This window comes from Lampetra planeri, chromosome 25, assembly GCF_965212315.1.
Source record: "Lampetra planeri chromosome 25, kcLamPlan1.2.h2, whole genome shotgun sequence".
Taxonomy (NCBI): domain Eukaryota; kingdom Metazoa; phylum Chordata; class Hyperoartia; order Petromyzontiformes; family Petromyzontidae; genus Lampetra; species Lampetra planeri.
The window spans coordinates 7687083-7703789 of NC_136131.1; the positions used below are offsets into that span (position 1 = coordinate 7687083).

Genomic DNA, 16707 nt, shown 5'->3' on the forward strand with positions numbered 1-16707 from the left:
GCTATGCAGCTCATGATATTTGCTTTCTGAGTCTCATAAATATTGATCCCTAAATATCCAAAAATGTAAAATAGTCTCATTCTAAGAGCCTTTGGCAATTGCTTTCAACCTGAAGAATCCTTAAGGTGCCATAGTCTCTTTGTAATTTATTGCATAAAATAGTGTGTGTCTATGTATATATGTTTCTTGACTGCTCATGCCTTTACACTCATTTACGTGACGAATATAAATTTAATGATATCTGCTCCACGTTAACGACCTCACACGACATGTGACATCCCAACGGCCCGCTTGCTGTTAGGCACAGATTAACAACAATATTGAACTGTCACCTTTTTATGGAAGGATAGTCCCAACCCAGGCAGGCATACTGTTAGTTACTGAATTTGTGTTTTATTACAGTACAGTAATTTATTTTCTTGGGGTCACGTGCGAGGCATAGTAAGGAGTAGGCGTTAGCCGGACAGTTTTCATTTCTTTCTCTGAGTAGGGTTTATCATCCCGATCTAGAAAAGGTCACTGCCCAGTAGTAGCAGCAAGGGTACCGGTTGTTTGGATAGGTGGCACACTGGGGCACGTTTAGATGTGGCTAGGAGAGTTTCTTTTTCATGTCTCAACAAAGCAAGCTATGAGGCAGTGATATTTCCTTAGTGCTGTCCATTTGGGTTGGAGTGGTGTGCACTTGGGTGTTTATTGCCTAAGACAAAATCGCCCGTAATGCACCAGATCCCGTCAAACCTCATAAGCTAAGCAGGTTTGAGCTTGGCTAGCCCAGTGAAATTTACTTCGCGTTGGCCATTTAGATGGGGTTTGTGTGCACTTTGCTGTTTATTGCCTATGATCAAATCACCCAAAATTCGACCTACCAGACATTAGGAAGTTAAACAGGTTTGAGCCTGGATATAGTTATATAAAATAGGTATAGTCGGTGTTGTGGGCAGTGGAGGGCAGAGCAGCAAAATCCATTGTTCTTTACCCCACATTATCTTCACCAACCGCAACAACCAGCATGGTGAAACTTGGTGAAATAACCCCTGACTGCCTGCATGGCATTGTGAGGCCCTCATCAAGCACTGGAATGACAAATGGGCTGTAGATGTAACGTTTATGACAGGATAAGGGACTGTGGACCATCACAGCTTTGTTTAGACTCGTTGAGATATTCATGTTTTAATTGTCCCAACTTGGGGTCATTATTTCGTGTTGTTTTATGTTTACACAGCATTAGACAATTAGCACATTTCTCTCACTACGAAACAGAAAGTCCTGAGCGTTTAGCATAATTACGCTCTAAGCTTCTTTATAATAACAGCTGCACTGGTCGTAATAACTGAGTTCTCTGCCCTTTGCTGAAATATGGGCACATAATTGGCTCTGCCAGTGCATGTGGTTTATTTTGTCATTTTCATATGCTGGTAATGCTTACATTGCTACTGACAACATCCACTCCTAATGTTAATGAAAATCATTAATTTCAGGGCTTTCAGAGTGGTGCAACTAGATCTCAGTTTTGTGTTCCACCTAAGTTAAATGTATTGACCTCACCCAATGTGAACAAGGGCCATGCTTTGTCTGCAAGGGTTGTTGGGTCACATAGAGATTTGTGAAACTCCCAAACTCGCTATGCTATCATGTGGCCAGGCAATACGTTTCCCCGACCTTAGAGTGTTATTCCATTGTAAACTTGATTTTTCTCTGGGTTTTCTGGATTTCTTCCCACGTTTACTGCATTTTTCTGATTAGAAGACATGTTTTTCCACTTTTATTTTAAAGAAAAAGTCGAGTGTGTATATTCTAACCTGGTGAGTGTGTGTGGCCAGTTTTGTAAACGTTTATTGACACCGGACACAAGTTTGGTATTCATCTTACTTTCCGGAGCATGTTATAATCTGGAAAATATGGTAATGGCATCATTAATGGACACCTTTGCAAATTATATATTTCACATCAGTGAATGTTTGAAGGGAAATCTAAAAATAAGCATTTAAATAAATATTAAAATTAATTTATATTATTACATATATTGTAGATTTCACCAACCATCCCATTGCAGGTCACTTCTGATATGCTCTTGGAATTCATTGAGGATTTACTGGGCAAACAACACCATGAACAATAATTGACAAGGAAAATTCAAAGTGACTTTTTTTTCTTAAGATAGAGGAAAGTTCATTGGTTGCCCCGCAGAGTGCAAAATGTAGAAAATCTTGAATTTGTAACGCACCTAATTACTACCGTATCTCAAAACTGGCGATTGTCGGGTGCTCATTACCTGTTGCATAGAGACCTGGCCCATTTCTGTGAAGAGGAGAATGGTTCTTTGAAAATACTAGGTCAGGCGCTACATTCAGAATGGTTGTTAAGTGCCTCTACCGATTTGCGCATTATCACTGAGGCAGTAGTATGCACGTTTTATTATTCCTGTGCTGTTACCTCAATGGTAGCTATGGTGAGAATTTTACAATCGTCGTCAACTGACTATTAGGGCTATAAAGCAAGTTTGGCCCCCCTTCTTTGGCAGTTAAGAACATTAAATTTTTTGTTGTTGTTGAGTGCGGTATGGTGATACTGACTTTTGTCCCTTTTGACCGAGTCCTTAAAAAGATACATTAATTCAGTATTAAGTATAATTAGGTAATTGTGAGGACTTTGATATGGTGCATTCAGCCTAGTGCGTTGGCACCAACGCCTGATGCAGCTGCTTATCTCTGTGCGTTGGCTGTTGCGCTTCATCCGGATTCTCACCCTGCTATGTGTGTGTTCGTGTGCCTCGACGATTGGGGCGGCAGGGTTGATGCAGTGGTAACGCTAGTTCCCTACAGCAATACGTTTGTGGGTTCCATTCCCGACTAGGTCACCTTTCCGTGTGGTGATTTGTATGTTCTTTTCCTGTTCTGCATGAGTTTCCAGAGTTCTCCACTTTCTCCCCATAGATAGCTAAAAAACACTAACTGGTATTTGTCAAACATCCCAAAGCTGAGAAATTACCTGCAAATTACTCTTTTGGGATTAAACATAGCAACATCCCCCCCCCTCTAAAACTTATCAGGCCCCTCCTGAAAAATAGACTTGAGACACAGTGAGGCTTTCCTGGACAAACAAGCGTAATAATGCATGAAATAATAATTATCTATATAATGCATTAGTTTTTTTCTCCAAAGTAAAAATATGTGTTATTGACTGCATTGTCAGAAATCCAACATGGCTTCTGTTTTCTCCATAATATATTTACGCCTTTTGTTTCTCCAACTCATTGTCAGGGAATATCTTCGAATGTCACTGTGAATAACATTAGAAAATGCATTTCTAAACGCCTTACCGCCCTTCTGTTTTGGTACTTTATTATTGCCAGCTCAATATAGCTTTTCCATTTTTGTAAATGCTTTTTATAGTTTTCTAAATATAGTTGTATATAGGCCTTGTTGACCTAGGTCACCGTTGCAATAGACACAATGGTTTATGTATCTCTCTACTCTTTGGTTTTTTCGGTAAAGTCACGTAGGTAAAAAATTGAAATAAATTTAATCACGACGTTTCGGGCGCAACACAAGCGGCCTTCTTCAGGTGGGGACAACTTAGCGAAAGCACACCGCTTAAGTGTGTCTCAGAGGTGGCTGTGACGAGTAATTATATATTGCAGTCACGAAAACTTCAAATCTAGAATCATGTATCTCTACGGGTTTATTTAATCTCCTAGAAAAATAAAGGATACTGACCGATTGCCTTCCGGGACTGATGGTGGATTGATCATGGTTGATGATGGTGGATTGATAATGATTGTGGAGTGGGTGGCATTGCACTCCAGACCACATGCCTCCAGTGGTATTTACCCAGACTTGCTGACCAATAATAGGCTGAAAAGTCTAAACCGATAAACACACTTGCAGTACTTGCTTAAGCACTATGCACTTTTTAATGGGTGGCAGGGCGACGCATTGTCTGGGAACCCTTTTAAAGGGGCAGCTCTTTCAGGAACTCCAATGTTCTGGTTTACAACATTTGCTGTGGTGGAGTGGGGGTGGTATGTGCCTTGGGCTCAAGTGTACACTCCACCACCACTGTATGTAGATTTTTACACGTACAGCCTTTTATCTATTCACTGCTGGATGTGGCCTCCCCTCGTGGGAGTTAATTGACCATACTTCATCATGCTGGTCAGTGTGGGACTTTGGTGGTATATGCCAGTGCTAAAGTACATACGTCACCCCAGCCGTATATGTTATAATATCGATATCATACTGTCATGTCCATGGACATGTGCAGGCTTCTGTCAGTTCACTGCTGAGTGAGGACTCTCCTGGTGTGGGTTAGTTGACTATACTTCACCACATTGGTGCGTGCAGGTTGCTGAATCTGGAAATCAAAAGTATCATAGCTAAGTTTCTGCCTATTACAGCTTGGCGTGCATGGCAGTCACTCTTTGAAACGTTATGGGGGTTCAAGCCTGCTTAGCTTCTGAGGTCTGATGACATTGGGTACATTCTAGGTGATGTTGTCAGTCATATTAATATTAATCGGTTGAAAGATGGTTGTCATTTTTGGTTGTAACTTGCAAAGCAAGAGCAGTACAGGAATGAACAATACACCAAAATATCTGCGTACAAAAAAACTTCGCCATTTCCAAAAGGAGGGTTTTTGGTGAGAGGGAGTGATTTGACCTGGAGAACGAGAAAAAAATGTTTAATGGATTAACAACTCACTACCACAGCCTCACTGTCATCTCTTGAGTGACAAAGCAATAGCTATTGGGTGAATACAAGACGATGAGAGGGAGTGGGGATTGCAGGCCCTTTATCATCCATCCTTTGTCGTGAAAGTCAAGAGTGATAACCGAGTGCCTGCCGTGGGAGAGAACGTGTCCAAGAGTACGTCCACCATGGATATGGAGCGGTGAAATGATACTCATGCGGGTGCTAGGTGGACTATTGCATTGCCAGACCATGTGAAATGGCGATTGCTTGGGGTTGGCCTTCGTCCAGCAGTTGGTCGATCATGTCTGGTAAATGATGATCAGAGCGACGAGTCAGTGATGCGAGCTTAAATGGTCTCACTTTTCCCTGTTTCGGCAGAGGAACTGGAGGAGGAGATGGAGGACACCACGGCGCAGGACCTGACAGAGAAGCAACGACACCAGCTGAAGCACCGGGAGCTCTTCCTGTCGCGCCAGCTTGAATCCCTGCCCGCCACGCACATCAGGTGACAACAGAAAGCGGTGGTTTAAACGGCCAAAATTCACCATAGATGTGCCTCACGGTAGAGATGAACCATGTATCGTAGAGTAGAATAATTATAATAGTTGTATTTGTATGACCGGTAACGCATCAACAAAACATGTAAAAAAAACGAATACTGGTTTGCCGCACACATAGGAATATCTCGTAACAAACTTAACATTCAAATTGTATTGACTGATAAATAAAGTTAAGCTGCCGTGGTGTGGTGGTTAGCACACTGGTCTTCCAGTTCAGAGGTTGCTGGTTCGATTCTTTCTCTGCTCGTGACCGTTGGAACAATGAGGCTGGTTTCTGAAATCCCTCTGTCCACCCAGTAGTATAAATGGGTTTGTCGTGAATTTACACGGGATCTTGGTGATGAACGCCAATGTGAGCGCAAGTGTAAATAGATAAATAAAAACACCCAGGAACCTTGCACCATTGTTGTCATTGTAACATTAATGCATCGCAAACTTAAATTATTTACCCCAATTGTCTGCGGATTATATTATATATTTCTTCAAGATAGAAATATTTTTGTTAGGGCTCTCTTAAGAACAATTGTGCAACAGCAGAGCATCCATTTTGCAAAGAAAACGAAACAAGTGGGAGGCTGGGCAGCTCACAGTCTCTCACTCTATTTGCCCCAGCGCTACACAGGACAGAAAAAAAACTTGTGCCCTCCTTTCTGTGCCTGTGATGCCGATGATTATACAGATGCCGAATCCTGGCACAGATGTTCAATACATTTTTTAGTGTTGCGTTCAGTAAGTCGGCTGTTACACAGTAGAGTGCATATATAATACATGTGTACACGGTTTGGATGTATAAATATATATTTTATTTATTTTACATGTTTACGTATGATGCATTGTGTATAACTTGCAGTGAGTTCCGACTATTTGCAGTTGTGTTGGACATTATAGATTCTGGGTGATTTGGTGAAAGGTCAATCTCGAAAGCTAAGCAAGTTTGAATCTAGATGAGGCTTAGATTGTGCATGACCACCCTGCACAAGTTGTCATAGGGCATTGCGGTGTTATGTGGTGGGCAGCAGAGGGCAGTGCAGCAAATTCTATTGTTCTGTACTTCTGTGCTTCCATATATATGCTCCTACCTTCGCCAACATGCCCTGACCAGCGTGGTGAAATATGGTCATGACGAGCAAAGCATGGGGAGGCCCTCACCAAGCAGTGGGTACTCAAACGGGTTGTACGTGTATATGTATTACGGCTTGGTTTTGGTGCAATGTCTGGTTTGTATTTTATGCCACAGCATTTCTTGAGATGTGGTGCAATGTTCTAGAAAAAGCATCTTTGAAATATTAATGTTTTTTTCTTGCAGAGGGAAATGCCGAGTGACTTTACTTAATGAAACGGAGGCTCTGAATTCGTACCTGGACAAGGAGGTAATCCGCTCTTTAATTTTCTGGGTTTTTTTCTTCAAACTTTGATTGGCATTTAACTGTCACAATTAATTTACCATCCAGAGCATTCGTGCTCAATGAATGATGATGCCACCATCGATATGACAGCCGTTGCCACATACCAGCTTTGAGCCCGCAGCGATTTATACCAATATCTTAACTGCCGCAATGGCCGGCTCTTACCAGGCATTTGTGAGGAGGGGATGATAAAATAATAATTACAGGCTTGCACCACCATCACTGAGCAGTGGTGGCACAAAACAGTAATCCAGTACTATGGAGGCGATGGTTTGTGAATGGCAGAAATGGGCATCAATGAGGTGGTGGTACGGAATAATGTGGACTCGATCTGTTCCATAGCGTATTTCCCCCTTGTACGCGTGGGGTTTCTCTGATTGCTCCTGATTTCCACATGTGTACACATTAATTGGCCAATAACACCTTCATATAGAAGGCCATAGAGCTTGGGAAATGGTTGGTGCCAGTTCACCACGTGACTCTCGCACCTTTGAGTCATTCTATTTCTGTTTTGAGAGTAAATAAATACTGTGCATGTTGTTACAAGTTGACATTTTTAGAATTAATTTTGATTTAAAGCTTTCGTGACTGCAGGGATTAATATTCTTGGTTCTTTCGGTAAAGTCACGTAGAAAGTAAATAATAAAATAATAAATAATTTTACTTCTTGCTGTGGATTTTACACGTGATGATGATTGCTTGTGTTGCATTCGAAAGGTCGTGAGAATTTTATTGTTTTATATTTTTATTATTTTATTATTTCCCTTCTACGTGACTTGACCGAAAGAACCAAGAATATTTTTTATAGAATAGTTATATAGAAACGCCTATCTACCAAATTGTTATCCTGATTATGCTATCAGCGTCTTTTCATGAGGCAATGTATCCATTTGGAACGTTATGGAGCAGTGCAACCAACCAGATCCCTTCAACTGATGTCTAATCCACAGGTTAAGGGGCATCACTTTTTTACTCGCCTTGCCACAGAGTTATATTTGGCGCGTAACAGTGAAACCGATATTTATACTGGTCACAGCTGTAATTTAGCCAAATTAAGCGCAGCACCTATTTTAATGTGATGATGTTTTTGTTAGCGTTCGTTGTCTTCCTAAGTTGAGATGATCACTTGAAACCCCTGTTTAATCGCAGGTGGCTAAAACCTTAATTTCGAATCCATTATATCAGCAGTGCCAGCTAACCATCTCTGACCTTTGAGCCACCCTGCCACCCTCATGAGCCAGGTTTTTTTTCAACTCATGTTAATACACCGTGATATCATTAAACATTTCACACACACCAGGCTTTTTTGTGTGTAGTCATTGGTAACCGGCTGACACCATCAATTTATTACATTCGATTGAGAGCCCAATTTAATCATCACAGGCTGCTGCCTAGATTTGAACATAGGATCTCAGCATTGTCAGCTAAGCGCCCTGGGCCAATCAGCCACCTAGGAGGATTCAGATAATTTAACCTTTGTGAGTGTGCCACCGTATTTGACCATAATGCGCGGTCGCCCTATGCTTTTTTGCAAACAGTCAACGGATTGTTTATTTCCGTGCAAATTAGTGGACGGAGCATGCAACCCCCTCCCCCCTCTTCAAACGTGCTTCACCGAAGGGGTCCATTATGAGCGTGTTTAATGCTAAAATGCACAACAAAGACCCCATATGAAAACGTACAGTCACACACCATCTATCATTCAGTTGCAGAGTGCTGATAATCGCGTCCAATGTGGCTCTCGCAAGCAGTGCAGTTAAATAGCCCTTTGAAAGTATCCAATTATCAATTGGCTGCACCTGGAAGGGATGGGGGCGCTTGGCATTAGAACAGTTTACGGTCCTCGTTGTAAAGAGGCTAATATAACACACACCCTGAAACCTCTTGCATGTGTATTCGGGCCAGAATCAACATTTGAGCCTTTGTAATTAAATGAGTGGAATTATATTGCACCTTGCTTAATGGTGTATGTCTGATGCTGTGGTCAACAATAAGTGGACACTTGTCAAACCATACGAATCTTTTTTTGTCCAAATGAATTGTTAAACAATGATGAAGAAGTAGACCAAATGTATGAGGAAATTACCCAACTATTAAAATAGTATAAAATGCACTTGACCAGCATTTTGGGTGATAATGAAATGTTGATGGCAACGGCTTTGGGGAGGCCTTCATCCAACGGGTGGATTGAGCATGTCTGATTATGAACATGTTGAACTGGTAAACAATAAATTATCCAAGAATGGAGCTTGAACGGGAGATGTTGCGAAAAAGCTTGATGGCCCACGGTCAAAAATAATAACGGAGTGTCGGCCAAGGGATAGAACACATCTGAGAGGACGTCCACCGACAAAATGGAGCGATAAGAACATTTTGTGTGATGTCAGATAGATTATTACATTGCAGGATCATGAGAGGTGTGATGGCAGCTTTGCAAGGCCTTCTTCCAGCAGTGGATTGACTATGGGTGAAATGTACCAAAATTATGATGATTTTAATGGGTTAGATCGCGTAAATATATAAATGAGTCGTTAAAACCCGCCACCACCCGACACAGCCAACTAGTAAGGGTTGTCACATAAACAGAACGTGCCAATTCGTCAGTGTTTCGAAACAGTAAGACTTCTCCACAAATCTGGCGGTCGCCTGATGAGGCTCGTTGTAATTACTGGCGAAACGTCGTACTTGGTTTGTAAATGTTGTGGCTTGGCTCTCCAACACACCGGTTAGCGCTGTACTAGTATACTACACTATACACTACACTATACACTACTACACTATACACTACTATACACTACTATACACTACACTATACACTACCTCCTATACACTACTACATACTACACTATACACTACACTATATACTATACACTACACTACTATATACTACACTATAGACTAGTGCTGTACTAGTGAAGAATTGGCATGTTTTGTTAACGTGACAACCCTTACTCGTTGGCTGTCGGGTGGTGGCAGGTTTTAACGACACATTTATATATTTACGCGATCTAACCCAAAAACCTCTAGTATGGATGATATTGGTCGCGAAAGCCTACGTGTTAAACTGATTTTAATACAGAAATGCAGTTAATTATTTTGACGTTTTTTCTGTTGGCATTTTTTGTTAAATTGATTGCTGTGCTGTTGATCTGTTTGTGTTGGGGACTGACCTCGCAGGACTGTTTCTTCTACTCATTGGTCTACGATCCGACTCAGAAGACACTCCTAGCAGATAAGGGAGAGATCCGCGTTGGCCCCCGCTATCAAGCTGACATCCCAGATTTTCTCAAAGATGGTACAACTTCCACCTGCAAGCGCAAAGAGTTCTTTGCTGCCAATATGTCTGCCTAATAATAAACTGGTGGCCAGCCTCTCAATTGTTCATGGTTAATACATTGATCCTACAATGATTAATTTTATTTAACAAATTTCATGACGTGAATTTTACAAAACAGAAATACCAAATAGGGTGCAATAATAATAATAACTAAATACCTAGAACAATAATGTTACTGAGTATGTTTGTGAAGCAAGTGTAAAAGTTTCAAAGAGATATACACATAAATGCACCTGTTGTATAATTTTAAATAGTGTTTGCCTAACCCTGTGTTATTGTAAATGGTGCATCCGATAAGTAACATTGGGTCATTAAGCTGAATTATTGGGTCAGAAGTATTTTATCAAAATGGTTAGCTCATTTGCATGAACTACATATAAGTCTTTAAAGGACGACTCGTTCATTTAAATTGGTGGAGTTGTCTTAGAGGGGTTTTCTGGAAATACTTCCAGATTAGCTCCTCGTTATATGGATGTAGTGGTGGTGTAGCTGACAAGTACAGAGGCAGTACAATTGCAGCGGGGGCCCATGGGCTTGAAGGGCCGAGGCACCGGCTACGAAGAAAGGGGGGAAATTGGACAAGGGCTCCCATTTAAATCCTTGAACCACAACAGTGACACCACAAGTTCCTTCTTGAAAGTCACTTTTTAAAGTCTTTTTTTTTCTCTTGAATGCCTTGTTGTTTGCTGTTCCACTGTACCTACCCTTTGGAAGAGAGACGTCTGGTCCCGGTGGGCGCGTAACTGGTTATAAATAAAGGGCATCAATTTATTAACGAAGCTTTCAAACTCGCCTCGGACAATTACACTGTCGTATCTGCACGATAACATCTAATTCATATTTTGTGCTGCGTCTTTGTTTAAGAGACACAAGCAGTTTGGTAACCGGAGATTGGGATTAAATACATGTGTGGTGACATTTCAGCCACCTGGATTGTCTAGATAACATTACGGGAACATTCAGCAAGCTGGGATTTATGTTTACGGTTAATTAAACTGTGTGGCTGTGCCTGGGTTTTTCATAGTGATTTTGCTAAGATTGCATTCTCAACAGGTGATGGGCTTAGTTCCCATATGCCGTGAAGATGGTTGCTCACAGCACTGCTGGTGGCAAGGCTTCGACAATGTTGATCCTTGTGGAACATTAGTTAAGGAGCAGTTCATTTTGAATGTGTCATTCAGTAAAATGTAATTCTGATTTTATTTTCTGAAAACGAGGCGAGTGATATCTAACCATGGGCACCCACCTCACCAAACTGAACTGAGCGGCGTGCTGAATTGTGAACAAAAATAAAGCCGTGACTGAGATGGCAATCCAGTAATATTAACAGGCACCGTAAATTAGTATAATTTATTATTTAAAAAACGATTAGGACCAAAATTGCCTGTTCCAAGGGTTGATATTAATAGAGGGTAGCAGCAAACAGATTCTCGTGTGCAAAAACATTATTGCCACTGACATTTTTTTGGACCATCAGTAAGTTACACCAGCCTGGTGGCTCACAATAGAGTGAGCGGCTTGCAATTGCAAGGTTACAAGTAGATATCCTCGTTGGAGGTTGATTCAGTTCACATCATCCCTCCGAGGTATATACTGTAAATGAATTATCATTTTGTGAAGAAGTCAACAGTGGTTGTCCTTGGGAGAGACATGCCCCTGTCATAGGAAAATATAATTTTTCCCACTTGGGACAAGGGCTGTAGATATGCAATGACCACTGCCTCATTGCTCATATTGAGCAAATAATACGTCGATTTACCAGTTAAATGCCACTGTGAGCAGGTGTGCTGACACTCGCTCTTCGTCGAGCGACAAGGGATGATGGAGCATTCTGCGTGTTCCACAGGGGAGCCTGATTGCAGAGACCAACTGAAGCTGGAGGCGAGAGTTTGGGACCCGGAGAATCCACTCATGCAGCGGCACATTGATCAGTTTCTCGTCATTGCCAGGTATGGACATTCATAATAATTATTTTTAAAAAAATTAAAGACCGCCCTTTTATACTGGAGCGAGTGTTTTATACCCGATAGGCTTCGTACGTTACATCTCATCTCAAACTTTTGAAAGGGCACCCAGAGTATGCAGCACACAAGGTGACTCAGCACCTGGCTTTTAATTGGACATTGGTCTGCCAGTTGGGGTGACGATCGCTACGCGTAATCCCATTTGAACAATTAGATTGTATGTCTTTTTGAATTTGGCACATTTGAGCTGTGACGCTGGCACACAGTTGGCCTACTAAATAATGCCAAGGGATCTTTCACATCCACTGTGAAGCAGATGGTTAATTGTATGGTTAATTTACCCGCAGTAATAACTAGGGTTGCTTGTTGGAATCCAACCACGAACCTCTGTAACAAGCGGTGAATACGCTTACACCGGGGCCATATCACCGTCAAGTTTAGAAGTTGGGGGGGAGGGGCAGGGGGAATGTAAGAAACTTGAACATTGTAAATCTGCCGTGGCAGGAGATCATATGAATTGTATAGTTATGCGTCGAACTAGGACCCGTATCTATCACAGGATTCTTGCATATAAATGTCTGGCAGTTCACCTGCATTGGTTTAGGCAAGCATGATTCTGCTGATGAGGCACTAAACGTTGAAACCATTTCAGAGTTTGCTTGTATAAAACCAATGCTATGGAATGTAATCACTCCCAGAAGGCCGTGTGAGCGATGGGATATGTGTAAAAACTATTTTGTGGAGAGAGAGATATGGGACAGAGGTGTTTTTATGCCTATTTATTTCATTATTTACATTCTCTACAATGACGCGAATTATTGTTTTCTATTCAGGATTTGAAGCCCATTGTGCTAACAATTACACCACAGCAGCATCCATTTGTATTAACAATATATAAGGGAGTGTTCAGTAGTGTTTAGTATTCTCCAGAAACACCATCTGTAAAGGTGATAAATTTACCTTGCTCTGAATGGTAATAACACAATACAATCATGCAATACAATTTGGATTTATAAAGCATCTAAATGCGACCACATCTCAGATTTCTGAACAGCCAGGGAAGGCGTTATGAGATTATTGAAAAGGGAACACATTTTTTTGGTTATGGGTCAACAAGGAGGTTCGTGCCTTAAAGCATAAACCTATGCTTTTTACAAGTATAATATATGCATGTTGAAATAAAATAACCCTTCTTGCATGCATACTATCGTTGGGGTGCCGCAGTGGCGCAGTGGTGAGCGCATTGGGCTATGAACCTGGACACCTTAATCTGATTTTCCGGCCACAGCTAACATTAGCGGCAAATACTACCCGAACTCGTTCTGGGTTTCCATTCCCCTTCCCGGCCCTTCACCAACCCACTGACCAGCATGGTGAAGTACGGTCCAACGGGATTGTTGGACCGTACTGACCAACACGGCATTGGAAATCATTCAACCAATCTTGGATTAACAAAGGAGCGGCGAATCAATATTTTAGAAGAAACCTAAATGTTGATTAGGAAAGTGAGTGATTGAGCAAATTTGGTTAATTATTTTAATTTTTACTCTTCTAATTTGTGTGTGTATTCCCTTTTACACGTGCAAGCACATGCTTGTGTGTGTTACACGTGCTTGGATAGCGTTCTTGTCGTGGTTAAGTGCACTTCACGATGAACCTGGTGACCCAAGTCCAATTTTTGCTCACAGCCAACATCCGTGACGAATATTTTAACCAGTCCTTGGCTTCCCCTAGGTCAAAATAGCCTTAAATGAGTACCTGGTGCAGTGGGCATTGGGCAGACAAAGGCAACCGGATGTGGTCTGGCCGCACCACACCCTTCGTTGTGCTGATCTTGGTATGTGCTTGCAAACAGCACTTGCCCCAACAGTCTGTCTCGGCTACATGGGGGGATCTTTGTCTGTGTGTCTCTGCTACATGCAGGTCTGTGGGCACGTTTGCGCGTGCCCTGGATTGCAGCAGCTCGGTGAGACAGCCGAGCCTTCACATGAGCGCTGCTGCTGCCTCTAGAGACATCACGCTGGTAGGCAAACACCTTGTTCTATTCATATGTTCTTCTTTGTCCAGTCTCCTGCCTTACAACCACAAGCTAATGATGTGAGCATGGTGTGGGGGGGGGTTGAGAGTAAGATTTTTAAAATATTTAACAATTTAGGGAGATGGGATGCCATGCATGAAATCAATGTCAACCAAATAATGAGCCCTTTAGGTGTCTTGATATTTGCCTTTTCTTTAGGGAGTTTTGACTTTTTACATTTTTAATAACAAAGTTTTTTAAACCAAGAAGCAGAGGTAAGAAAATATATTTAATAAGCCCCTTTGGTTAAACTTGGGAGTTTTCCTAATGAGACAATATATGATGCTGTACTTTCAGTTTTTACGTGATATAAATATATTCCCAATAACACATTGTATGTGTTTGCAAGCGTTCTTCAAATCCGTTGCCACAACTGTTTCTCACCGTTTGTCTTCCCACTTATCTTTTTCATCTCTTGCTCCCAAAACTTCTGAATTGTCGTTTTACTTTTCAAGCTCATCCTAGTCTCAGTCATCCGCTCCCCACCCAGCTACCTACCTACCCACCCACGCACCCACTTACTCCAGTTTCTACCTCATCCTTACTTTACCACCTACATTTTAAGAAAAAAATTAACACACCAAACGTACATGATGCTTTACCTTCCCACGTATATAAATTAACCTCCTTAGTCATAAACTCTGCCTCATAACAGTGATCCATTTATAGACTCCTCACTAAAATAAGCGGGTAACATTAAAGAGGAAACAACATTTTATTTAAAAACTTCTCCATATATAGCCTGCCAATCTTGACACATTTGTTCAACACTACTGGGTATGATATGTGGAGCCATCACTTTCACAATGCTCAATCACTTGTTGCGAAGAAAGTAAGAGGGTCATTGGAAATGAATGTGTTATCTGTACATGGATCACCCTCTAAGACTTTCTTTTCAGGCAATGGCCCTTCTAAGGATGAAGGGCAGGCAGAAATATTGACTGACTTTATAGTAAAACTGACTGACCATTGCGGTTCGTCATACCAAACTGTAGTCGTAGATAAATGCCGCCAGAGCTAACAGCAGTTATGCATGGCTTGGCCCAGAAAACAGTTCATGCAGAATAATAATAATTAATAATAATGGGCTGTGCACTGGTCAGTTGTCTTTCCAGCGATACAGTTCTGCCTTAAAATTTGATCATTTGACTCTATAATTAAAATGGGTTTATGCATATTTTTTTTTATTTTACAACGTTTTAAGAATATCTTTGATACTCAGCGCTCTACCACCATGAAACTATTCATACGTCACTTCAAAACTGTTCACTTGCCAACTTAAAATAAGGAAATTTTCTTTGTAAACCCCATGTTATAATGTAGAGTTTTGATCTGTAAAGTCAGTCGATCCCTCTGCCTTCTCTCTGTTTTTGGAAGGATCTTTATGCAAACCATCACCTTGTGATAGTTTATCAGTTATACGTCAGAATGAATAATGAATGTTGCGAGATTTACTTATTGTATCCTTACACTCCCCGGCCAGTGCATTACTTGTATTTGTTACCAATTTCCAACTAAATGTGATCATGTTCATGCATTCGCTCTGTCCATAATAGCGGGGAAGCACTATATGTCTGGTAAAGCTGATCCAATATGAACAAACGTGCGGTGCAATGTTGTGTTGCTGTCGGGATGTGCCTGTGTGTTGTTCGGCACAATGCCCAACAGTTTGTTGAATTTAGTTCTTGAAGTTCTCACCAGCACATGGAGGAAAATATTGGATGACGGAGACTTGTGTTGCCTTCGAAACGTCGTGATTTATTATTTTATTTCTAGAATGATTTCTATTATTTATTTTATTTTTTATCTACGTGACTTTACCGAAAAAACCTAAGAGTATGAATCCTTGCAGTCACGAAAGCTTCAAATCTAGAAGAAAATATTGGACATTGTGCCATACAACATGTGGTACAGCGTGAAAACCAGTGTTAATGCAGTCAGCATTTTAGTCGTTTTTAGTCTTTGTTTAGTTGCCGATAACCTGTGGATGTTTATTCAAGTCTTTGCATTTTATTTGGTCACTTAGTCTTTAAATGGCTAAATAAAATCCACATACCAAGATTCGTCAACAAATGTCCACAGTTTGTCATCGACGAGCTGAAGACAAAAACACCAAACGTGGTCGTGTGGCTCTACAGTTGCTTGCTCAAGCCACTGCCGGCGGAAGGGCCTCCGTGGGAGTGAACTCTAGAGGGTAGTTGGCCTACTCTTCCACATTGACCAAACGTGTCGGAAGAGGTATGCGTATCCACACTCTAACCCTCTACACTCGACCTGCTGATCGACTAACTATGGCTTGCCCGATTTAAAGCTTTCGTGACTGCAGGGATTCATCTTCTTGGTTCTTTCGGTAAAGTCACGTAGAAGGGAAATAATAAAATAATAAAAATAAAACATTATTAAATATTTCTCACGACGTTTCGGCCACAACGCAAGCAGCCGTCCTCAGGCTGCTTGCGTTGTGGCCGACAGACCTGGTCTTCACCTGAGGACGGCTGCTTGCGTTGTGGCCGAAACGTCGTGATAAATATTTAATTATGTTGTATTTTTATTATTTTATTATTTCCCTTCTACGTGACTTTACCGAAATAACCAAGAATATGGCTTGCCCGTTTAGACCGCTGGATGCACAGTTGACATATATATGGGTACTGACTGATTGAATGCTGCTG

The 16707-nt window shown here is 41.3% G+C and overlaps 1 protein-coding gene across 6 annotated transcripts in view; it reads left to right on the forward strand.

Annotated features, from left to right (window-relative positions):
• LOC144727381 (metastasis-associated protein MTA1-like) overlaps positions 1 to 16707 on the forward strand; it is a 64409-nt gene that overhangs the window by 19897 nt on the left and 27805 nt on the right. For all 6 annotated transcript variants that reach the window (XM_078606155.1, XM_078606156.1, XM_078606158.1 and 3 more), the window contains exons 4-8: positions 5070 to 5196; positions 6558 to 6621; positions 9835 to 9952; positions 11841 to 11943; positions 13882 to 13981. In XM_078606155.1, the coding sequence (XP_078462281.1) occupies positions 5070 to 5196; positions 6558 to 6621; positions 9835 to 9952; positions 11841 to 11943; positions 13882 to 13981 (512 nt within the window). The remainder of the gene's footprint in view (positions 1 to 5069; positions 5197 to 6557; positions 6622 to 9834; positions 9953 to 11840; positions 11944 to 13881; positions 13982 to 16707) is intronic.